We start from the raw sequence: 26,006 nt of genomic DNA, 5'->3' as shown, positions 1-26,006 counted from the left end.
TCCTGGAACTACTTTTAGTACCAAATGCGGCATCCGTCAATATTCCGAAAGGATAACAGAAAACACTATGTATCTCAAGCAGAAAGGGATTTAGGACATAGAAACAGATGCTTACAGAACTATTAAAAGGGCTTGAGTGCAAAAGTCAGGAAAAACAGTTGCTTGCTTTCTGGAGCCTTGCAAACTTCAAAAATCATGGGAACCCACTGCTAATGATCTTACTATTCTCTTCAGCATTACAGTGGCCATTTGCAAGAGGATACTCACAACTGTCACCTGCTAAAATCTGCATGCCTGCACACAGCTGCTATGAGAAAATAATGGTTTCTCCCTGTTCTCTCCCTCCTGAAACTTGGCTAAGGATCCAAATTTGAAGGCTGCTGGGATTCTCAGAAATGTAACCCCAAGCTTTCAGCCTCTATGATTTTTAGGGGAGTTTAGAAAGGCAGAGATGGTGCCAAATATCAACATATAATATTTGGCAAATTGGTCTACTGAATGTGGAAAACAAGAAGAGTCATTCCCTCAGACAATTGCTATGGAGGATGAGATAACACTGGCAAAGCCCTGATGTACATGAAAAAGCTTGATATCTGTATCAGCCCTAAAATATGAATGCCTCATAGCTTTCAATTCTGTTCTCTGGGATAAAGCACTAGATGATTCTGTATAGCTATTTTCCATTTGTCCCCCATTTCCCTACTACAGATCTATTGGCTGTCCTTCCCTGGGTCCAGGTAGGCTGGCTCCTAGGGGCCGAGTCACCTGGGATACTGAATGTCACTTGGTTTGCCCTCAGCAGTGGGAGATACTGACACTGACAGAAGGTATAGGCAGGACGTGAGGTTTGGGGATATTTCCTCCCTGTCCCTTCCCATTGAGACATTGTGCTGCCAGTGGCAGAGACCCTCCTTGACTCAGCGCCTGCTTGGTGCCCCTGCCCCACACCTGCTATTCTCACTGGATTCCAGTAAGTATACTTTCTCTCCCTGTCCCTGTGACTTCCTGCTGTTACCTGTCTCTCGAATGCCTTCTACATGTGGGTCCTTTTACGATGCCCATAACTCTTTCTCAATCCCTTCACTAAAGTACCTCCATGTGAACTTCCTGAGTGGAATTCTGTTTCCTTCCCGGACTCTCCCTGATTCATACACCCGGGGTTATTTCCCTTCACAGCTGAGCCCGCGGTCGTAGAGCCATCAGAGGGCTGGATGGAAACTCAGAGTTAGGGCAGAGCTCAGGGGCAGGTCCAGCAGTGGAACGATGGGGAACACAAAGACTTCACCCACCCTTCTTGACAGATGCGAGGACTTCATCTCCAAGCGACCAATGAGCTATCAGCACACAGGCACTTCCTGCATGAAAAAACAAGTCCGAGAACCACCCTGCGTCCCTGTCCAAAATGGAATCCGCAAACCCAGGGTCGAGTCTCTGTAGCCTTGTGCCCAAATGCCCTGAGCAGCGTGCAACAAGGAAGAATTAGGGCACAGCTGAAATCCAAAAGGGAAAGGAAACGGGCTAAGATCCATGGGGAACAATGTCTATTTCTTAATCTGTCTCCTGCCCCAAATAGCTCCGCTCTCCTCCCCCACTTGTGTTTACGTGTCTGTTTCTTTCCCTGGCAGCAGATGCCACCGGGCCTTAAAGTAGGTCACAGAGGGCGGTGATGAGCCCACAAAGGCCCTCAGGCCACGTCCTTCCCTGACCTCAGTCCCCAGGCTCCTGGGGCTGGAGTGGCAGAGCACAGACCCAGATGACGCCCTGCTGTCCAAGGCTCCCAGGCAGGGCCCGAGCTCCCTAGAACCCCAGCGCGTGGGGGTTCCTCGGTCCAGCCTGTGAGTGGGCAGGGGGCCTGTTCTGAGCTGGCAGCAGAGGGGACAGCACTGGGCTGGGGCCACAGCCCTGCCAGTCCCATCCTGCCCCTGCCCCTCCCATCCTGCCCCTGCCCCTCCATCCCCTCCTCCCGCAGCCCTGCTCCAGTGCCCTCAGGGAGGCCCATTCTTCCCAGGACAGCCAGGCAGCCACATGGCCCTGCTGTTTCCCCTGGGAAGCCCTGGGGCCCCTTCCACACAGACCCACAGGGCCCAAAGCAGGGCTCCCAGCCCGCTCCGGGGGGGGGGGGGGCAGCGCTGGTGTAATGAGTAGAATGCAAATTACGGAGTCAGAAAACTGGATTTCAGGCCCCAGTCACCTGAGGCACGGGGCGCTAGGGGCTGGCCCAGAATAACCCAGCTGGGAAGCGGCAGAGCTCGGGCCCACAAGGACCCACTGCACACCCCAAGCCACCCGCGTCTGCCTCCCTCATGGCCGGACCCCCAACCCGGATCCTTCAGACCCTCTCTGCCCAGCATCCGGTCCTCACGGCGCCTTTCTCTCCCCAGGTTCTTTCGGAGCACGGCTATGGCCTGATCACAACCGACATCCGGGAGGGCCAAACCTTCTACTACGCGGAGGAGTACCACCAGCAGTACCTGAGCAAGAACCGCGACGGGTACTGCGGCCTCGGGGGCACCGGCGTGTCCTGTCCGCTGGGTGTTATTCCAAAAATTTATATGTGGGAGCCCTGGCCTCCAGTGTGGCTATATTTGGTGATGGGGCCCAATAAGTAAGTAAGCTAGTAATTACAATAATAAAGAAATGATTAAGGTTAAATGAGGTCATAAGGGTGAGGTCTTGATGCGGTAGGATTAGTGTTTTTATAAGAGAGGCCAGAGTGTGTGCTCCTGCTCTCTCTCTCTGAATCCCTCCCTCCATGAACACTCCCTGTGGAAGGCCATATGAGGACACGTTGAAAAGTTGGCCATATGCAAAAGCCTGGAAGAGGGAGGGCCCTCACCAGGAACTGAAAAATCTGGCACCTTGAGCTCAGACTTCCAGCCTCCAGAACTGTGAAAATAAATTTCTGTTGCATAAACCACCCAGTCTGTGGCATTTTGTTATGGTAGCCTGAGCAGACTAAGACAGTATTTAAGAATGATTTTCCCCCACAGGTTTGGCCCTTGAAGTCACAACAAAAAGGCTTTCAACAAACTGGGCAATTCTTTTATGGTTCACATCAGTGGCTTTTTGAAGAGCACAAAGTGTTAAGGCATTTTTTTTTTAAGTTTGATTTATAAGGTATAATTTATATTTATTTAGTAAATTCACCTTTTTAAGGTGTACGGTATTATGAATCTTGACAAATACAAATGGCTGTGTAACCACCACCACAATCTAGATATAGAAACTCCCCACCCTCCCAAAATAAGTTCCCCTTGTCCCTTGGTAACCCATCCCCTTCTCCAAATCCCAGTCCCTAGCAACAACTGATGTGTTCTCTGTGCCTGTTGTTTGTCTTTTCCAGAATGCCATCTAAATGGCATCATACAGAGTGCACTTGCTTGTGTCTGGCTTCTTTAACTTAGCATAATGCATCTGAGATTCATGTTGCTGCATTATTTATAGTTTGTTCTTTTTTACTGCTGAATAGTGGTGCTGTTGTCTGGACCACAGTTTGTTTATCCATTCACCTGATGATGGACATGTAGGGTGTTAACCAGTTTTTAGCAATTATGAGTAAAGCCACTATAACCATTGTGAGATTTTAGTGTGGACACATGTCTTCATACAATGGTGTTTTGATAAAGGTGTGAATTCATTTACTGATGTGCTGGGAGATTTGGGGATTCTTTGGGGTTTGAGTGAAAATAATGCGTATGCTGTGTTTTCTTGTTCTGGACTCTGAGGCCAGGCATGGAAACGAGGTGGTTAAGCTAAGCAGGATTGTGGGTGACACTGGGAATTCTTTATCTCTGCCCTGTTCGACCTCATATGAACATGCTCTCCAGTACCCCCAAAGGATACAAACATTTATAGCCTCAATGAAACTCAACTTCATGCTGTTTTCCAAAGAACAGCGGTGAGGAAGCTCTCTCTCCCATTTCAGGCCCCCTCCTGGCATAGAAAAATATGAGCTAAGTGGATGAATTCTGATGCTTTGCTTACAGCTATGAGAAGTATGGTAAATGCTTGTTGTGTGAAAAGTCTATACCCAATAACATGAACTAATTTCCTAATATTTCATCTGCCTTTTGCTTATTCTGACAGGATATTTCCAAGAGTTTTAAAGATAAATTTTAAAGCCTCAAGACAGCCAGGGAAAGAAAAATGCCCATAGTCATTTCCCCTGAAATGGAAATCCATTATGTATAGAATTTTGGAGAATGTTTACATCTACAGCTCCTTGCCAATCTTTAGTAATAACCCTTGCTCCCCGCATACCTGTCACATGCATGGCGATTTCTCATGAGAATTATTCAGTGGCTGCATAGTAGGGAAAACTATTCAGATTTGAGCTTTATTCAATAAATTGACCTCTGTCTCCTGCTCAAACTCGTACATTATTCCAGCTCAATATTTTAGTGGACCATTTGAAATTGCCAATATTAAGACAATTTTGGAGCTACTAAACCAGCAATTATATATGGTTTAACTTAAAAGTTCCTGTAGGGGGCGCCTGGGTGGCACAGTTTGTTAAGCTTCTGACTTTTGGTCTCTGCTCAGGCAGTGATCTCAGCATGGTGATATCAGGGTCCTGAGATCAAGCCCTGCGTTGGGCTCTGCACTCAGCATGGAGTCTGCTTGGGATTCTCTCTCCCTCTCCCTCTGCCCCTCCTGCTCATGCTCTCTCTCTAAAATAAATAGATAAATCTTGGGGTGCCTGGGTGATTCAGTCAGTTAAGCATCTGCTTTTGGCTCAGGTCATGATCCCAGGGTCATGCTCAGTGGGAAGCCTGCTTCTCCCTCTCCCTCTGCTCCTCTCCCCCCCCCCCACCTCAAGTAAATAAATAAAATCTTTTTTTCCAGAATATTTTTTTAAATTTTTTATTATGTTAGTTACCATACAGTACTTCATCTTTAAAAAATAAAAAATAAAGAGATAAATCTTTAAAAAAATAAAGTTCCTATAGTTCCCGTACACCTTGGTATTTTTGCACATGTTTTCCGCCCATCTAGAATGCCATCATTAGTTTCCTAGGACTGCCATAACAAAATACTACAAACTGGGTAGTTTAGAACAACAGAAATTTATTGTTTGGAGTTCTGGAGGCCAGAAGTCCAAAATCAAGGTGTCAAGAAGTCATGCCCCCTTGAAAGCAGTAGGGAGGGATCTGTTCCAGGTCTCTCTCCTAGATTTGGGTAGTTCCTTGGCTTGTGGCAGCCTAACTCTAATCTTCACATGGCATTCTCCCTGTGTGTGTGTGAATATCCAAATTTTCCCTTCTTATAAGGACACCAGTGATATTGAATTAGGGGCCAACCCTGCTCCAGGAAGACCTCATCTTAATTAATTGTATCTACAACATCCTTATTTCCAAATAAGGTCACAATCTGAAGTACTAGGGTTTTGGACGTCAAAAGATGAATTTTGGAAGGACACCATTCAATCCACAACAAATGCCTGTCTGTCTTTCCCTAATACTCTTTCTCTTTGTAAACTGACTCAGCCCAGACAGAGCTTATTTCCTCTAGAGAATCTTCTCTAATAGCCTCTTTCTGCCACCCACCACATAAACATGCTCCTCCTAGACTGGGTCAGGTACCTCTCTACAGTTCACAGTGATACCCTTACTCCACTGTATTTGATGTCTTTGGTCACGTGTCTCTCCCAGATGGGTATGAGCTTCTAGGAGACAGAGAACAAATATTGTTCATCTTTGCATCATCCCACAAGCCTGGCATGTAGAAAGTGCTGCATAAAATGCCAGCTAACCTAGTGAACAAATGAATGAACTGCATCAACAAAAGCCACTCTGCATGGAGCTGTACTTTATGCGTGTCTTGTTTTAGACAGTGCTGGTCAATGTACCTTCCTTTGCCAGAGCCTTTAGAGATGCAATTAGTAGAGAGAAGACATTAGTAGAGATGATATTAGCAGAGAATTAAAATCATGGGCTTGGTATTTGCCAGGTCCTGTGCTAGGATACACACATTATCTCATTAATCCTCCCAACAATATAATGATGTATTATTGTTATCTCCATTGTACAGATGAGTAATCTGAGGCTCAAAGTTCAATCTGAGGCTCAAAGTTCAGTAGCTCCCCAAAGATCCCCCTGGTGATGTGAGTTTTCTTCTTTAGGAGTCCGAGGCTATCCTCACTCTGCTATATCACCTGAGCTGTTTGGACCAGAAGCTTCGGATCCTTTCTCCTGGGGAGTGGCTTCAGCTCTTTTGTCCTGATGCATTAGTGAATCTGAGATGCCTCGACTTACAGGATCCCAACTGGTGTGGAGACCTCCTACTCTCTTGCCTCTGGCCCCCAGTTCCACATCCCAAAAGATTGGCTCATGGAAATCATCAGGTCCTGGGTGCAGGATGCCACTTGGTTGCCTTGTCTGGACCATGACTGCTTCACCCAGTGCCCCATTGTGACCTTGATTGTCAGGCTGTGAGATAGTAGGCACAGAGAGCAAAACCAGACTTGGTCCCTCTGAATTGAATCTGCACAATCTCACCTGAAGTCTTTCCATTGACTTGAGTAAAGACCAGAGCCAATGAAAGGATGGAAAGATGGAAGAGTGGTACTTCTGCTGCCCGTCACCCTGCTGCTGCCCTGGGCACACAGCTCCCTAGCACGTAGGTGTCTCGTGGTGTTCTTGTGTCTGTACCTAACTGGGGCCCTTGCTCTTTGGGGTGCAGGAGGATCACCTGGGGAACTTGTTCAAAAGGTCAAGTTCTAGGATGCTAATTCCACAGTTCTGAGTGGGATCCAGGGAACTGCACTTTTAATAAGCCCCTTAAGTGAATCCCATGCAGGGGGCACCCGGACCAGACTTTCAGATCATTGCTCCCACAACACCTTCAACTTTAAAGTTACATGCGGAGTGCGTGTGTGTGTGTGTATTTTATGTCTATGTTAGGTCCCAGAGTTTTCCATAGTGAATGGCTGATTTAAGAAAACCCTTTGAGAGGGGTAACCAGCCATCAAGCTGGAGATGCAACTAGCCATATTCCTGCAGCTTCAAGGCCATGAGTAAGGCTGCTTTCTCTTGGAAAACATTCTGAAGGATCATGTGGAGCCTTACTGGCCTAATGCAAACAGTAACATGATATAACTATAATAAAGGCAGTGTATTAATAGCTACTATGGATTCTCCCTGGGTCCTGAGACTTTCTGGAAATTTGTGTTATGTTCAGTCAGTTGTTGGTTGACAAATATTATAAACATCTACCATGTACCAGGAGTTGTTTTAGGAGTCAGTTTATAACAGAGAATGACATACTCGTTTCCTTGCTCATGCAGTTTTACTATCTAATGAGGGGAAGAATGTATTAAACATATAATATGAGTAAATAAGTAAGTTAATTTCAGTTCCTATTAAATGATATAAAGCATGAAAATAGGCTTATATGATGGAAGGCCTATAGGTGGTTGTTGAGACTCTACTAGTAGGTGGTCTCACGAGGGCTTTCAGGAAACCTCAGGAAGGCTTTGAGATCCATCTGATAAGAAGGAGACAAGAAGCAGATGTGACAGCAAGTGCAAAGGCCCTGAGCAGTGAATGAGCTCGGTATGTTTTGGAGGCACACAGACTGGTGTTGCCAGAACAGAATGAATGGGAAGGGGGCACTGAAGAGAGATGGGCTCAGAGGGGCCAGTGGGGCCCAGATCATGCTGAACCTCATAAAGGCACAGTAAGGACTTTGGATTTGATTCTGGTTACAATGGGAAGCCATCAGAGAGTCTAAACAGGAGAGTGAGAAATGAGAGATACTTGAGGAAGAGAAACTGGCTGCTGCAGAGGATAAAGTGTGCAGGGACAAGAGTGAGTGAGTATGAAGGGATCATGGCCTGGATGGATTTAGAGCAGGAGGCATGGAGGGAAGGGTTTGGTTTTTGGATATCTTTTGGCAGTGCTGACTATACTGGCTGATGCGTTGGATGCCAGGAGACAGAGAAGAGGAGGAGTCAAGGATAACTCCCAGATGATATTCTTGCCTAAGCAAACAGATACATATAGGTACCATTTACTGAACTGTGGACAACTTATAGGAAGGAAGATTTGGACTGGGGTCAGGTAAGTTGATAGTTCCATTGGGCCACATTAAGCTTGAGGTGCCTCTTAGACATTCTTGTGAGATATTGAGTAGGGCAGTTGGTTAAGAGTTGAGGGCTGAGTGGAGAGGTCTGAGAGGTCAAATGTGAGATCTTCTGTATAAAGATAATATTGGAAGTTATGGCTGGGAGGAGATACCCTAGCTAAAATGCAAAGAGAGAGAAGTGGTCTGAGGACTGAGACTTGGGTTTTAGAAGGGCAGGAGGATTCAGCAGAAGAGCATAAGTATGGCCATTGATGTAGAAAGACAACTAGGAAGTACATTCTCCCACTAAAATTTTGCCCAGAGATGACCCCAGATTTTACCAAGGGTCTTGGGCAAAACCCAGACCTCTTTCTCCTTGTTCCAGACTAAAGTGAAGCCAAATGCCATCCCTCTAAATCAATGTTACATGAAATGTTACATTAACACAGCATGTGTTAATACTTATATTTGTGTTAAAGATGGGGACACTGAAGCTTAGAGATGTTAAATCACTGGCTCCAAGTCACACAACCAGCAAACAATGCAGCCAACTCAGAACTTCTGACTCCAAACCCCACCTCCTTCCCTCTTTACCAGGTGCCCTGCCACCCAGGACAGAGCCAGGAACTTTTCATATTAAGACCACAGTGCCTTCTCCACACTTGAGTTCTGTCTCTCCAGTCATTCTCTTTCTCTCATAGTCACCAACATATCAGTAGAATCTTTAGGGAGAAAGAATATTTTTCTGAGACACCTGGATAGTATGGGCAAAGAGAAACCACTTTGGACTAAAAAGCCGAAATGAGACCTTCCTATCTTAATCTGCTTGGTCAGATCCCTGGGTCTGGATCAATCAGTCACTTGGGAAAAATCTAGAGTCTGAAGTTATTTCAGTTATATTCAGGTGGGACTTGCAAAGGGACATCTCTGCCCACCCCCCCCCACCCCCCCGTGGAATTTTGCTCTGTGGTGCTGACAGACCCAAAAATTCATTTCGTTCTCTATCTACAGAAAATAGAGCCCCTTGGGCTCCCAGGGACTCTCTTAAAATTCACCACCACAGGTCTTCTATTTTTCAAGTCAATCCCAATTCTATGTAATTTTCAACAAAGTTGAGCCATTAGCATATGAAAATATGAAAAAATTACTGTACTTGTATGAGACTTTTCATGTAAATACATGGACATTTCAGTATGCATGATGATTGGCAGCCTGACATCAATATCAATAAAGCATTTAAAATGTTGTAATTGAAATCATATACCTCTTAAGGAAAAATTAAGAATAAGGAAGCTAAAATTTATATATAAGAATTTGAATAAAGATGACATTTTACATTAATGTAATTCAAGTAAAATATTTCCCCCTCACCATTTTGAACTGTAAAAGTAGTGTTTTAGAACGGGAAAGAACCTTAGAGGTAATTTAATTAAATCCCCTAATTTTTTAAAGTTTTTATTTAAATTCCACTTAACATAAAATGTAATATTAACTTCAGGTGTACAATATAGTGATTCAACACTTCCATACAACACCTGGTGCTCATCATAAGTGCACTCCTTGAGAAAACTAAAGACTCTACAAGTGGCCTGTTCCACTATAGAGAAATTCCACAAAGAATATACAAATATTTAATACAAATAATATACAATTGGGTTCCCAGGGACTCTCCTGAACTTCATGTGCACGGGTCTCAGATTGTCTAGGTCAGGCTCAATTCTGTGCAAATGCCAACAAAGTAGAATATAACTATATGGCAGAATTTTTATACTTCTGTAAGATTTTTCATACCACCCTGCAGTTTCCACCCGCTGATGGTGGATCTGAACAACCCTGATGCCTCATCTTTAAGAAAATCCTGCAAGAGTCTGAAGGTCTGAGTCTTCTTTCCTTTCATGTTTCTTATAAGGCTTCTTATGTTGGCCACTCATCTCTGAATAGACTCCATTTGTTAATGTCATTCTTACCTGTGTGGCTCCAGACTGACAACCATTCAAATGCTGCCATCTATGAGGCAGAGAGCTTAGCAGTGATGTCATGTTGTCAGCATCTTATGGTTGATATTTTCATATGAAAACTTCCAACCTCCCTTCACAATCTAGAGTTTTGGATGTATTATTTTTCTACCTGGAGTTGCAAGTCTATTCGTTATTGAGTTTGATATTGATGGTTCATGCCCAGGATTCAGATCTGGCCAGATAATTTTCAATCTCAATTCTGTAATCTGTAATATTAGTTCTTGCTCAGTTTCATGTCATGCATTATTGTGTACTTTTCCCCCAAGTTTAAGATGACTTTTTACCCATTTAAATTTTAAAGGTATCTATTAGCACTAGCTTGGTTTGGTATCCTACTGCCAATCCAATACCCCCAGACCTTCAGCAAAAACTACTGATATATCATAGTCCCTTTTTCTGTTGAGCTTAGATGCACCTTTGGACCTGTTTTACATAGAGGACTGCAGATAGCCACTGCCCCCCAATCAGACTTAGCTCTCCAGGTGAAATCTTTTCTCCACCTCACTCCAGAATTGCAGATACACACAGATTTGAAGATCAATGCTTTGGATGTAATGTCTCAATCTGTTTGACGGTCACCTTAGAGAGCAATCATCAAATCACATACCATCATTTTAGCCAAATAAGATTCCCAAAGAACTGAGCAGAGGCTTTGTTGAAATATAGACATACCATGAAAGCTACGGGCAAGAAGAATAGATAATTAGAGTTCAGAACCAGACACACGTGACTGAAAAATCCCTATCTGTCTCATACCAGCTAAATAATTATGGGCAATCACATGATGTCTCAGAGATTATTTCTTCATCTATAAAATGGGAATAATAAGACATATCTTAGAGGTTTGCTGGGAATATTAAATGTCTCACACACATGCACAATGCAGAAGTTGACTCATACTAGGTGCTCAAAAAGTAGTAGTTACTATGTTGCAAAAGACTGATATATTAGGGATTTTTAACTATGAATCTAATCTGACTCCCAATCATCAGTAATTTTGTTTAAACTTTCATAAATTATTATTTTATTTAAGTATTTAGAAAATTTCCCAGAGATCCAACTTTGCCTTATTGTATATTAATTCTAAGATTTCCCTGTTGGCCCTGAAAACTCAACATTTCCATCAGAGATTGGGGTGCAGGGTCCTTGCCGTGTGTGGTGTTCCACTGGGAATGCCAAAACATCTCCTTTGACAGGAGCAATGCGGGTGAAGCAGATATTCCTGGGCACCAGTTCCTTATTCTCTCTTTGCATCTTCAAATGAAATGACACCTCTATGGGCCACCTACTGTCCCCCTGCCCAAGGCTTTCTGATTTAGGAACTCAAAAGACAGCTGACTCTGTAGGTATGAACTAAGGTCCCTCAATTCCTGATAACCTGTACAGGTCATTAGTAGGTCAAGGATTTTACCACTGATATTAAGACCTTTACTTCCCTCCCCGTCCATCCATCCAACCATCCATCCATTCATTTATTCATAAGTATGTATTGGGTTTCCACCATGTACTAGTCTCTAAGCCAGATAATGGGGATATGAAAATTAGCAAAACATGCAACATGCCTTCTGCCTTCATAGAGATTAGAATTTAATGGAGGAAATAGACTTCAGCAGTTTCACAAATATATAATTTCTATTGTTAGTGTTCTGAGTGGAAAGTAGGGTGTCAGAAAAGAAAGTTATACTGACAGTAGGTTATATAATCTTGAAAGGCAAGGAAGATTTCTTTTTTTTTTTTAAAGATTTTATTTATTTATTTGAGAGAGAGAGAGAATGAGAGAGAAAGCACATGAGAGGGGGGAGGGTCAGAGGGAGAAGCAGACTCCCTGCCGAGCAGGGAGCCCAATGCGGGACTCGATCCCGGGACTCCAGGATCATGACCCGAGCCGAAGGCAGTCGCCTAACCAACTGAGCCACCCAGGCGCCCCAGGCAAGGAAGATTTCTAAAAGGACTTTATAACTGAGCTAAAATGTGAGGGATACACAGGAATTAAAAAGGCAAAGAGGGGCAAGACAGATGAGGGAGGAGCCTGTCTTCTGGCAGAGGCATGGGGAAAAGCCCTGAGATAGGAAGGAGCAGGGTACTTCTGGGGAGCTGAAGGGCCAAGAAAGTTGGAGGAGAGAAACCCAGAGGCAGAGATAAGCAGTAGCAGTGCTGGTCATTGGCAGTGGTTGTGGTAAAATGTGGTAGTAATGAGTGGTGTGATGAGGGTGACGTGGTAGGGACATGTGGTGGTGAGGTTGTATGTTACGTTGTATGGTGGCAAGGTTGTGTGGTCGTGAGGTTGTGTGCTGTGATGACCTGTGATGTGGGGACATATGGTGGGGATATGTAGTGGTAGGGTTGTGTGGTGGCGGGGTTGTATGGCTATGGTGGTATTTGGTAATGGTAACATGGATGGTAGTGATGTGTGGTATGGAGATGGTTTGAATAGATATACCTTTCATATTATACTTGTCTGTGGAAATTTTTGAATGTCATTGTCTTTTCTCCCCATGCATAAACATGGTTAACACTTAGAAGGCCTAGTGGTAATGAAAACAGACTCTGGAACCAGACTGCCTAGGTTCAAATCTTAGCTCAGTTGCATATTAGCTTTTGGGTCTTGGCCAGATGTCCTAAGCACTAAACTTGCCTTATTGGCTCACCTTTAAATTGGGGCAATAATAATTTCAGTTATCTCATGGAGTTTACGTGAGAATTAAATTGTTTTATGCAAAACAGAATGGTGCCTGGCAAGTAGTAAGCACTCAACATTTTAGATTTTATGATATTTATTTTTCTCATTACTCAAATGACATTCGAAAGACACCAAAAGATCTCAAAACAATCCTATCACATAGGAAATGCCAAAAGTTTTATTCCCTTTAAGGTGCAATTGGAATGCCTAGAATTAAATTAAGTGAAAAACGGTGCCACTAATCACAATAGGAAATGCAGGAGAGCAATCAGTTAGGAAGGGAGGGGCTGATCACTTTCCCTTTGCCTGTAGAATTTCTGATGTCTGTGTCATCCAGGTATAGAAGTTGAAAATATGAGTCCAGAGCTAAAAAGGATTTTATGATCTATGTAAAGACACCATACCATGGCCCTATTTCAAATAAATGAATACTCCCATTTGGGCTTCCTTACTGAGAGGCAATAACAAGATCCAGCTCCAGGGTTTGTGGTTGTGTCTCCCTTCCCACAAGCCCTCAGAGGGATACCCTTCCAAAAAGCAAAGCTATGGTGAAGGGAGGAGTCATTGTTCCCCCATAAGCACAATATTACAATTTTGATGACTTTCATAGGCATTAGGAAGCATCATTCTTGTTTGATGGATCTCCCACCTGGTGTTAACCTGGCTAAGCCATTGCTATCTGCGTGCTGGGGAGGCAAGAAGAAGGGGGCACTGTATTTAAGTTTCTTTCAAGCCAACCAACCTTGACTGTTGGGCCCTGGTTCTCTAGTCCCTCTTCTTTCTTTTTGCTTTTAGTGACATGTGGCCAAAGAAAAAGTAGCAAACCTGAGAAATCAGAAACTTTGGAAATCATAGGCGGGGAACCTGCAGACCTTACAGATTTTCCATGGCAGGTGAGTATTCTTTACCACGGGAAACATCTCTGTGGAGGATCGATCCTCAGCATGTGGTGGATTTTAACTGCGGCCCATTGCTTCATAAACAGAAGTAAGTAAGTATTCCAAACAGATTTTTTTTTAACCAATGTGGTAGAATATTTGTCCTTACATGCTTATTATTCTCCTGGAAACTCCACCCAGGTTTGTCAGTCACAAAATGAAATACCAGGAGGTTAACTATATGTCTGTGTGACTGAATATCACACTTTGCAAGTGGTACAGACGCTGTTCTCCTCCTAGGATGTTTTACATCTTACTTCATGGGACCCAAATGGCAGAACAAGTGTTCTTTGGACTTCTCAGCATCTTGCCAAGTGCATGTGGTCCCGGTCCAAACCTTTGGAAAGTACTTCCCTAAGTATTTGCTATTACTTGGGGGGAAAGTAAGTTGACAGTGACCACAGAGTCAGAGACTCCTAGAAGGGATTGGGACCCAAGGGCAGGGCACCAGACCTGGTTGCATGACAGAAGTTCCTGAGGTGCTCTCTTAGCTCAAGTCCATACATCAGTATTTTTGAGAAGCTTCCCAGGTGTTTGTTAGTAGCTAGTCCACCTCTTCTTGTAAATCAAGATCAAGTCCTTCAATGACTTGTGCATAGCATGACTTTCAGACATCTGTTAATAAAATTTACAAGTGAATTTGCCCACGAGGCCATCAAGGCAAAAGCTGGTTGGCAACAGGGCAAGACTGGAACTCAGGTCTGTCTTCTTCTGCCCAGTCAGGGCCCAAGTGCATGGTCCCAGATGCCTCCATCCCTCCAGCTCTCAGGATCACAGTTTCACACTGGTGGAATTATTTTCTCTCTCTCTTTTTTTTTTAAAGGTTTTATTTATTTATTTGAGAGAGAGAGAATGAGAGAGAAAGCACATGAGATGGGGGAGGGTCAGAGGGAGAAGCAGACTCCCTGCCGAGCAGGGAGCCCGATGCGTCACTCGATCCAGGGACTCCAGGATCATGACCTGAGCCGAAGGCAGTCGCTTAACCAACTGAGCCACCCAGGCGCCCGGAATTATTTTCTCTTAAGGCCCACCTTTTTAACCCTTCCACCACTTACCCTTTTTTCTCCTTCTTTTGTTTTTACATAAGATCTGGCCTGGAGATTATACATAGTGAAAGAAATGTTGGCACCAAGAACTCGAAGAGGATGAAAGTGGACAAGCTAATTACTCACCCTTATTTTGACAGCTGGTTCTTGGACAATGACATTGCTTTGCTCTTGCTCAAATCTCCATTTAAGTTGGATGCCCAGAAAGTACCCATCTGTCTTTCAGAGGTCACTGACATAGAGAGATGGCGAAACTGCTGGGTGACTGGATGGGGTATTACCAGTGAGTTACTATAGCCCAACCCAGTGGGGGATGGCAACCTGGTTGATGTTTACAATGAGAAAGTAAACTCTGGAGGCTCTGCTAGCTCTAGGAAGTCTACCTGATGGGTCTGGAAACTTCCAGTTCTCATTTAAAGACCCACGATGAACCTTAATCTCAGTCCACATGTGAATCATTCTTCCTTGGCCTTCTTGGGCTCCTGTAGTAAATTTTATGTCCATATTATAGAACACAAACCCTAAATAGGGTCTCAGTGGATAACCCAGGAAGAAGTGTTCAGAGTCCAAGGGTGACTTGGAGGAATTTTGAGGGACATATTGATGGGCAAAGGGGTGGCAAAATGGACTGGGCTCCAAGAAGTCCACAGTAATGTCAGCAGAGCAGCTCTGTTCCAATTGATAGTGTCAGTTCTGCTCCCCTATAACAAAGGGTTTGGTGGCCCAAATATTTGAAAACCACTGATCCAGGCCAAGGAGAAGGGGATAAACTGAATATAAATTTGTCCTTATAGAGTCAACCTGTAACCTACACCCACCACTTTGCCCAACCAACTCATAAAATGGTGAACTTTTGTCATTTTTCTTGGTCAATGTGTCTTACTCCAAAATCTAAAGAACAGAAAAAAAATTCCAGTCAGTGCCATTCTTCTAAGTAGGCACACAAATGACAATACATTGATTCTCACATGGTCCCAAAGCTCAGAGCTGTTTTACAATTCCTCATGGGGAATTACCCTTGGAAGCTTTTCATGAACTTCAAAAAAGGCCACCTTCTTAATTTAGAGTTCCTCTTGTGTCATTCAGCACATATTCATTGATCCTCTTCCAGGCAGTGTTCTAGGCTCTGAGAAGTCAGCAATATACAAAAAGGGAAATATCCTCATCTGTGGAGAATAAACATTCTAGGTGTTAGGTTCACCTCTTAGATAGACAGTGAATTACTCAAAGGCTCTGACATGATTCAAGTCCATCTTTATGAGCCATGGGCCCCAGGACAGAACTTGCAGAACTTGTCATCATGGGTTTTCTTTACTGTCTTAAGGATTTAAATGAAATACCTTTTTAGGACCGTAGAGTTGACACCTTCTGCAGAGTGAGAAGAGTACACTTAGGCTGAGATCCAATAGAGACCCAGTTGTGGGGAGCTCTGGATTCAAAGAGGATGGGCTTGAGAGTCTCCTGAACACCTCTCCATCCTGTCCTCACTAAGTCCAAATTTGGGTAGTTCTCTAAGCCATATGGTAGTTCCTTTGTCATTGAGGCAAAAAGACATGATGGGGAGTGGGTGCTTGACCTCAACCCAAAGGGACAACTTTGAGCTCAGGTTCCTCTCCCTATCTCCTTCTTCTTTGGGTCAGTTCCTATGCAAAGTACAAGTCAACAGCTGAACAAAGTCAACATCAACTTGGTCAAACGGGAAATGTGCTCCTCTGTTATGCCTGTGCTCACCAAGAACATGCTGTGTGCTGGGAACACTCAAGAAGGGATGGACTCCTGCCAGGTAATGGAGCTTGTCCCTTGCTTAGAGAGGGCCTGCCACAGAGGGCTGGTCAATATTTCCAGGATAATTGCCTCCCTTCTTCCCCCTCTGGATAAGTTTCCTAAAGCTACTGTAACAAATTATCACAAACAGGGTGGATTCAAACAACAGAAATGTATTCTCTTATAGCTCTGGAGTCTGAATCAAGGCATTGGTAGGGCCATGCTCTCTTTGGAGGTTCTAGGGGAGGATACCTCCTGGACTTTTCCTGCTTCTGGTAGTTTCCAGCAATTGGTGGCATTCCTGAGCTTATAGATGAATCACTCCACTTTCTGCCCCCATCTTCACGTGGACTTCTCCCCGTATGTGTGTCTCCTATTTTCTCTTCTTATAAGGATTTCAGTTGTTGGATTAGGACCCACCCTAATCCAGTAGGACTTCACTTAATTTAACTAAATACATTTGCAAAAGAACTATTTCCAAATAAGCTCACATTCTGAGGTTCCAGGTAGACTCGAATTTGAGAGGGATGCTATTCAGCCCAGTACAGATGCTCTGTAACCAAAGGGAGACTGTGTGGGACAGTGGTTAGGGGTGCAGTTTCCTTTAGCTTCCCTCTTAGCTCCTCTACTTATGGCCTGTGAATTCCCTCTATGCTTGTGCTTTTTCAAATGTCCTCATCTGTAAAATGGGAATATTAAGAGTTCCTACCTTCTAGGACTATTGTGAAAATTAAGTGAGTCAATGCACAAAACAGCACAGAGCAGAGGATGGTCATAGTAAATTCTATAAATATAATTTTCTCCATCACCATCTCTTATACCTGTTCAGTGCTTAATAAAGTACAAACCACTCCCACAAATACACAAAAGGGTTGCAAACTAGCCCTAGGAAGCAGGCTTATTTCAGATGAGGAAACTGAGGATCAGGGAAGCCGACAGCCTTACAGAGGACATGGTGGCAAGTTAAACTACAGACCCAGAATTCTAATGAAGGCACTCTGTCTTCTGAGATTGGAGCCATCTTTTGGGTTCCAGTAGAAACAGGGGCTCCAAATCCATCAGCCCAGGCTGGTCATGCCCAAACTTGGCTAGTTCAACAGCCACAGAAATGCTGGGAACTACTATTGAGTACAGACTTGCCAGATAGCAGGGCAGTAGAGGGCTTCACAGTTGTCGTTTCCTACCATCCACACAGTATTGCAGGAAAGGTAGTTATTATCACCAGCATCAAAGCCAAATGCTAAATGCTAAAGAAAAATTTCATATTCTCCCAGCTAAATCCTCCCCCTGGAGTATGAACCAAGATCTGTTGGGCTTCAGAAATAGAAGATCTTAACTGTACTGCTGTTCTGCCTGACATCCTTCACATAGATCCCCTCATCCCCACAGAAGAGATTGTAATTCTTCATTTTATTTTATTTTTTAATTTAATTTTATTAAGTTATGTTAGTCACCATACATCATTAGTTTTTGATGTAGTGATCCACGCTTCATTGTTTTCATATAACACACAGTGCTCCATGCAGTACGTGCCCTCCTTAATACCCATCACCAGGCTAACCCATCCCCCCCCCCAACACCCTGTTTGTTTCTCAGAGTCCATAGTCTCTCATGGTTCATCTCTCCCTCCGATTTACCCCCCTTCATTTTTCCCTTCCTTCTCCTAATGTCCTCCATGCTATTCCTTATGTTCCACAAATAAGTGAAACCATATGATAATTGACTTTCTCTGCTTGACTTATTTCACTTAGCATAATCTCCTCCAGTCCTATCCAAGTTGATGTAAAAGTTGGGTATTCATCTTTTCTGATGGCTGAGTAATATTCCATTGTATATATGGACCATATCTTCTTTATCCATTCATCTGTTGAAGGGCATCTCAGCTCCTTCCACAGTTTGGCTATTTCGGACATTGCTGCTATGAACACTGGGGTGCATATGACCCTTCTTTTCACTACATCTGTGTCTTTGGGGTAAATACCCAGTAGTGCAATTGCTGGGTCATAGGGTAGCTCTATTTTTAATTTTTTGATGCACCTCCACACTGTTTTCCAAAGTGGCTTTACCAACTTACATTCCCACGAACAGTGTAAGAGGGTCTCCCTTTCTCCACAACCGCTCCAACATTTGTTGTTTCTTGCCTTGTCAATTTTTGCCATTCTAACTGGTGTAAGGTGGTATCTCAGTGTGGTTTTGATTTGAATTTCCCTGATGGCTAATGATGATGAACATTTTTTCATGTGTTTATTAGCCATTTGTATGTCTTCTTTGGAGAAGTGTCTGTTCATGTCTTCTGCCCATTTTTTGACTTGATTATTTGTTTTTTGGGTGTTGAGTTTGAGAAGTTCTTTATAGATCTTGGACACAGAATGGGAGAAGATATTTGCAAATGACACTACAGATAAAGGGCTGGTATCTAATTCTTCATTTTAAAGAAAGGTCAGGGGACTTTCGAATGACTTCAGGGAATCTGGTAAAGAACAGTTTGGTTCAAAGTTAGTTGATGGGCACAGCGATTTGTTTATGATAACAATCTAGTTTAGAAAAAATCAAATAAATCCATATCCTGTTTGCTTTATTTGTTTTAGATTTGGATTTTTGGCATATTATTGAATGGTGCTTCTTTTCAACTTTTTTGTGTGTCACTTAATATTTTCAAAAATAAATCTTTGTAAGCTGTGAAAAAATATGTACCACCTGATCCTACTTCTGTAAAATAACAATGATGTATTCATATTTGCATACTCAAGGCTGTGGACAATTATATTTGACTAAGAGGTTGCCTCTGCATGGCTAGAATTATAAATGTTGTTTATTTCATTTATTTATTTGAGTACGTGGTAGGGAAAATGCAAATGTTATAGATGGATATACAGTGAAGAGGAAGTTTACCTCTTACACTTGTCATCCTTTTCACTCCCCAGAGAAACACTTTTTACCATGTTACCTTATCTTTCCTGAAATATTATTTTCATATACAATCATATGTGTGTTTATATATAAATTTACTTATTTATATAATTATGGGTATTCTGCCTGTTCTTTTTCCATATCTGAGATTTCTAATTTTCTTTGATGAAGATACATAAATTTTAATAGAATTTAGTAAGTCACAGAGATGAAAAGTATAGCATATGGAATATAGTGAATAGTGTTGTAATAACGTTGTATGGTGACAGAGGGGAACTACCCTTATGGCATTGTATAAATACATAGAATCATCAAATCACCATGTTGTGCACCTGAAACTAGTATGACATTGTCTGTCAACTATACTTAAATAATAAAAGTGTAAAATAAAGAAATGGCCCAAACATTTGGGGGCATTGAAAGATTGTGTGTTCCTCAATTTTCTTGTCAATGATGGCCATTCCCCTTATTTCTGCTTATTTGGCAATCTTCTTCATGATGCTTTAAAATGTGTAAAGTGTTTCAAATTTAATGTTTTAAACCACAATATAACATTTTGACTCACTTTTTGTATCTTTTGCATTTTGTATATATCAGTTTGTGCGCTTATTGTATTCAACCGATTACCTATTATGAGGCATAATGGATTTTTGGTTTTGTTTTTTACTTTTTGCTATTATGAACAATATAGAAAGATGAAACTGGTTGGCTGAAAATAGATTTAAAGTAAAGTAAAGAATTCTGAAAAACTACGAGAAGTGCTTAGAGGCAAAATGGATTAAAAAACCACTCCTTGGTACATCAAAATGAACACATGCAACTAGATGATAATGATTTTGATGGATATTCATTTTTTTAAGCAAACTGTCGTTCACTGCCATTGCTTTTGACCAAATGGTTTGCCACTTTGTCTGACAGTCATGGGGCTGGGAGTATAGTCATGTAGTTGGAGAGCCTAATCAAACTGTCCTCTCATCAAAAGACACTATAACTGCTTTTTGCCTTGTGCCATTTGCCCACACCTCAATAGGCTATAGAAGTAATTTGCTATTGTCCCTTCCACTCCCAAACAACTTTTCTCTCCTAGGGTGACAGTGGGGGGCCTCTGGTTTGCCAGAAAAAAGACAACCAAAGCGTATGGTACCAGGTGGGCATTGTCAGCTGGGGAGAGGGCTGTGGCCGGAAGAAAAAGCCTGGAGTGTATACGAAGGTGTCTAATTATCTGTTATGGATTAACATGGAGACCACACTGTCAGGAAGGCCCTACGTGCATGAGCCAGACTCTGGATACAGTTTGCTTCAATCACCCTGGGCCATCTTGTTACTGTATTTTGTGATACTTCTATTACCTCTGTGATTAAACACTATAGTGCCTCAAAACCAAGTGTCCTCGGTTTTTGGAGTAAGGTTAAGGGTGGGGTGCAAGGGATTCTCATAGTTTTAGTTGTGCCTGAAATAGTCATATACCCATAGGAGTGCTTATGATATACCTGGGACCTACTACACAGCCGATTGTTCCCTTGGAACTTGGAGCCAGGCTACCAATTTCAGCTTGAGGCCTCTCCAGAGGTTTGGATGGAGTACCTCTGCATGCAGAGGGGCATGCCAAGGATCTCTGAAACAGAAATCCTATTCTTTTCTCTCCTATAAACAGATATCCTTCCACAGATTCTTTCATTTTCCAAAGGAGTAGACAGTTCCCCATTTTGGGGGGGTCTTGAAATAACATTCCAACTTTTCTCTCTCCCCTCATTTGTAGCTAACCCCTGAGACCTACAGATTTGGTCTTCAGAAAGATACTTTTCTTCACCTTCTTTTGCTTCCATAGCTATCACCCGGTCCAGAGCCCCATTAAATACTGTTCTGGGCTCTCAGAGATCATGTGGAAAAATGCTATGATTCAGGATCAGGAAATCATTGAAGTAGAAACATCCTAGAGATGAGATGGGAAAGAAACACATAGTTAAATGGGTTATAGTAGTCAAGGCACCTTTGCATGCAAACATCAGAAACAACCTGAAGCAAAAAAAAATGATAAATATATTGGGGTAGCACAAAATCAAAGGAATTACTTTTCTAGTAAATAGCTGTCTAAAAGTTTGACAGTCCGAAATAAGTCAAACAGAGAAAGACATGTATCATATGACCTCACTGATATGAGGAATTCTTAATCTCAGGAAACAAACTGAGGGTTGCTGCAGTGGGGGGTGGGGGGGGAGGGATGGGGTGGCTGGGTGACAGACACTGGGGAGGGTATGTGCTATGGTTGAGCGCTGTGAATTGTGCAAGACTGTTGAATCTCAGATCTGTACCTCTGAAACAAATAATGCAATATATGTTAAGAAAAAAAAAAAAAAGAAGAAGAAGGTAGCAGGAGGGGAAGAATGAAGGAGGGGAAATCGGAGGGGGAGACGAACCATGAGAGACGATGGACTCTGAAAAACAAACTGAGGGTTCTAGAGGGGAGGGGGGTGGGAGGATGGGTTAGCCTGGTGATGGGTATTGAGGAGGGCACGTTCTGCATGGAGCACTGGGTGTTATGCACAAACAATGATCACGGAACACTACATCTAAAACTAATGATGTAATATATGGGGATTAACATAAGAATAAAAAAATTAAAAAATTAAAAAAATAAAAGTTTGACAGTCCAAGACTACATTTTGGACCATCTGAAAGAGTGGATGGACCTTCCATCCTTCATCCAATCACCCACAAGCATAATTTTTCCAACCAGACAAGAGGTAATAAGTGGCATTCTTCTCTGAGGCAACTCAGCACATTTTTGAGGAGAGAGGGAGAAGCTGTACTCAAAAAGATGGGTATTTTTATATGAGTTTGCCTAAAGTAGAATTCCTTGAGCTGTGAATAACAACAACAAAATAAAACAAAAAGGTGAAATCTGTTCTGCATATACATAGTGAAAGGGAAGAAAAGAGGATGAAAAGAATTTCTCTGTGCTGGTTCTCATTGGCCGCATCAGAACAGGACAGCTTGGCCACCATCTGAATCTAGAGAGTGGGTGAAGAAGCATTTCAGTAGATGAGAGCAGGGCGAATCAGTATGTAGTTGTTTTGCCAAAACTGCTGAGCTACCCCAAACTTCTGATTATTGGTAAGCAGGGAAATACAGCTACAAGCAGATGAGTAACTGTTGCTGAGAAAGGTAGGTTTATAAGAATTTCTTCTTTTTCATGAAAGAAGCAGCAGTGACAGCAACTTGGCCTTTAGAGGGCAGAGGCTGGGAGAGACTGAGAAGCCACAATCCTGTGCCCTCAGCTCAGGGCAGAGGTTAACAGAGAAGCTGAAAACAGCCTGGCCCCTCAGCCAGGATCCTGTGAAAGGGAGTGTGTGCAGGAAGGGGGCTGCTTTGACTCCATTACAAAGCATGTTGTCAAACTTTCTGACTTTTGCCAATCCTGCAAGGAAGAAATAAGAGCTCAAACTAGTAATTTTTTTCTTCAAATTGAGGTATAAATTACATAGAGAAACATACCCAATTGCTTATATGTTGAGTGTGTGTCCTTTATCAGATGTAAATAATTTTATTTATTATTTATTCAGCTTATATTTATTTATTTAGCTTTAACATTTAGGTCTATGATCCATTTTGAAATAATTTCCATGTATGATGTGATATGGATCAAGACTCATTTCTTCCATATACACAGCCAATTAAGTTGAAAAGACCTTCTTTTCACCCATTGAATAGCTTTGGTGTCTTGGTCTAAATCAACTGACCATAAAATATAAGTGTGGGTCCATTTATGGGATTGTTTTTGTTTGTTTGTTTGTTTTTTGCTGTCCTGGGTAGTCTAGAATTAGATGTCTGATTTGGGTTGTATTTGATATCTGATCTTGATGGTTTGTTACAACTTGAAAATAGGATACAGGTAGTCTGTAGCATGTACTCATTTAATTATCACCTATAGTACCTTAGAATGAATTAGCTATTGAAAGCAAGGTTTTGGCAGGCCAAATTGCTGTTGCAATTAACCATTAGAATGAGAAACACAAAGGCTATGGGGGTAACCTAACTGCTTAGAATAAAGCTTAAAGAAACTAGTAAACTCAGGGTTTTAGGTTTGGGGCTTAAGGCATAGTCAAAGAACCAGAGAGTGTCTATATATGCTATACGAAAAGTATCTTCTCTTTTGTAGTTGCAGAGCCAATGTAGCCAAAATTTAAGTCCCCAATCTAATGCTACTAGTTGCTTAAATACAGTATAAATTTAATTCACAGCCTCTATATGTCTCTCATACAAAAGCTAGGACTAGGGGAAGAGTAGAAACCTGAAAATTGAAATCAGATATTAGGGTGGATTTATATGCATCTATTTTTAAATGGAGGTATTATAATCATTATTCATATATGGTGAAGTCAACGGATCAGGAGACAACTGTCATTGAAAAGATAGTTTGTTACAGGTTGGAAGAAGAGGGGGCACAACACACTACGTAGGACCACATGGGGAAGCGTCAGGATTGGTAAAGATGCAGAAGGAGCAAAGGGAGGAGGTCGGAAAGAGCCTTTATTGTGGTTTTTGCAGGAAGGAATGAGAGAAGAAGGCTAAGCAAGCTAAGCAGGTTTGGGATTGGCTAATTTGAACAATTTCAGCAGACTCTGTGATGTAGGGACTGCGTTTAATGAACTGATGCTTGGTTCTGAGGTGATTAGGACAGAATGGTTGTGGTTCGGGGTATAAGGGTTCAATAAAGGGGCATGATTAATACAGTGTCTGAGTACTTTGACCTCACATATCCCACTGAGTCTCACTTGCTAGCAGAAAAATCCTTCCTTTCTGACAACTCCAGCCATCCTCTGATTTGAAGTACTGTAATGACCTCACATGAGCAGTTACCGTATAAAGAATGCTAATTTTCCTCTAGACTCAACCCACCAACTCTCATGACCTCCAAGTTTCTAAATACAGTTTAGTTTCATAGTATCCTACAGGAAAAAGTACAAAAATTGGATCTGGGAGGACATTAAACAACAAAAGGGTGGCAGAATTTTGCTAACATATTAGAATAAAGCTATAAAATATTGTTAAAATGAAGTTTAAAGGGGCACCTGGGTGGCTCAGTTGGTTAAGCTTCTGCCTTCAGCTCAGGTCATGATCCCGGAGTCCCGGGATCGAGCCCCGCATCGGGCTCCCTGCTCAGCAGGGAGCCTGCTTCTCCCTCTGCCCTTCACCCACTCATGCCCTCTCTGTCACTCTTGCTCTCTCTCAAATAAATAAATAAATATCTTTTTTGAAAAATGAAGTCTAAGGGTGCTAGAACAGGAAGGAATGAATGTAGCACCAGATTGAGCCAAATTTTTCAATACTGTTAACTCACCACAAATTCTGGATTCAATAAACTGGTTTTAACACTTGGGAGTGGCTCTAATAGTCTGCTTGGCTGGTTAATTAAAACCTACATTTAAAAGGGGCCCACATTAGATGTTCCATTGACAGATGAATGGATAAAGAAGATGTGGTATTTATATACAATGGAATACTACTCAGCCATTAAAAAATGAAATCTTGCCATTTTCAACGATGTGGATGGAACTAGAGGGTATTATGCTAAGCAGAATAAGCCAGTCAGAAAAAGACAATTATCATATGATTTCACTCTGTGGAATTTAAGAAACAAAACAGAGGAACATAGGGGAAGGGAGGGAAAAATAAAATGATGAAATCAAAGAAGGAGACAAACCATAAGAGACTCTTAATCATAGGAAACAAACTGAGGGTTGCTGGAGGGGAGGGGCGAGGAGGATGGAGTAACTGGATGATGGGCATTAGGAGGGCACATGAGCACTGGGTGTTATATGCAACTGATGAATCATTAAACTTTACCTCTGAAACTAATAATATACTATATGTTAATTGAATTTAAATATAAAAATTAAAATTAAAAAAATTAATAAAAGGGGCCCACATTAAATAAAGCAGTCATGTCAGAAATTCTTTGTTATATTGAAGAGAAAGTGATACAAATTCTTAGGGAGATAAGAAGTTGGAATAGATTTATCATCTTAATCTGTTCACTCACTCTCCCCATTTCCCATAAGGCTCAAAAACACTTCTTTCACCAAAGCATTAGAAATACATCAATGAAGGGGGAGGATCAATGTTGAAGTGGTTCTCTGCCTACCAAAATTATGTTTTCCCTTCCCCATTGTAGAGTGACATTAGAAAGTGGCTCTGCCCATCTAGAACTTGCATTTCATGCCCCCTTTGCATATAGGCAAGACCATATGACTAATTTTCAACATTGGAATTTGAGCAGAATTTGATGTGGTCTCTTTTAGGGCCAAGGCAGCCCAAAGGTGGATATTCTTTATCCATTCTCTCTTTCTCCATATGCTAGATTAATAGAGGACTCTGGAACCCTGGGGATGAGCGAACCACAAGGCAAATGCAGGCTGAGTCCCTGGATCAGCATATGGAAGAAAGCAACCATTAAATAAGAATGTCAACATCAGAATGTGAACTTGAACAAAAAATAAAATGTATCATATTAGATCACTGAAATGTTGGTTTGTGTTACAGCAGCTAGTTTTATCCTACTTATCAAATCCAGCATATCTGATAC

General features: G+C 42.2%; 1 protein-coding gene across 1 annotated transcript; it reads left to right on the top strand.

Annotated features, from left to right (window-relative positions):
- Positions 1–2,303: 2,303 nt before the first annotated feature.
- LOC123324066 (serine protease 52-like) lies at positions 2,304–21,357 on the top strand. Its single transcript, XM_044913067.1, is given in 7 exon segments — positions 2,304–2,605; positions 3,987–4,000; positions 13,558–13,753; positions 14,788–15,052; positions 16,413–16,529; positions 20,508–20,746; positions 21,249–21,357. Coding segments are annotated over 7 exon segments (1,242 nt in total).
- Positions 21,358–26,006: the final 4,649 nt, after the last annotated feature.

This window comes from Neomonachus schauinslandi, chromosome 2, assembly GCF_002201575.2.
Source record: "Neomonachus schauinslandi chromosome 2, ASM220157v2, whole genome shotgun sequence".
Classification (NCBI taxonomy): Eukaryota; Metazoa; Chordata; class Mammalia; order Carnivora; family Phocidae; genus Neomonachus; species Neomonachus schauinslandi.
The sequence above is the reverse complement of the archived record's forward strand: the minus strand, read 5'-3'. Positions and strand labels throughout refer to the sequence as shown.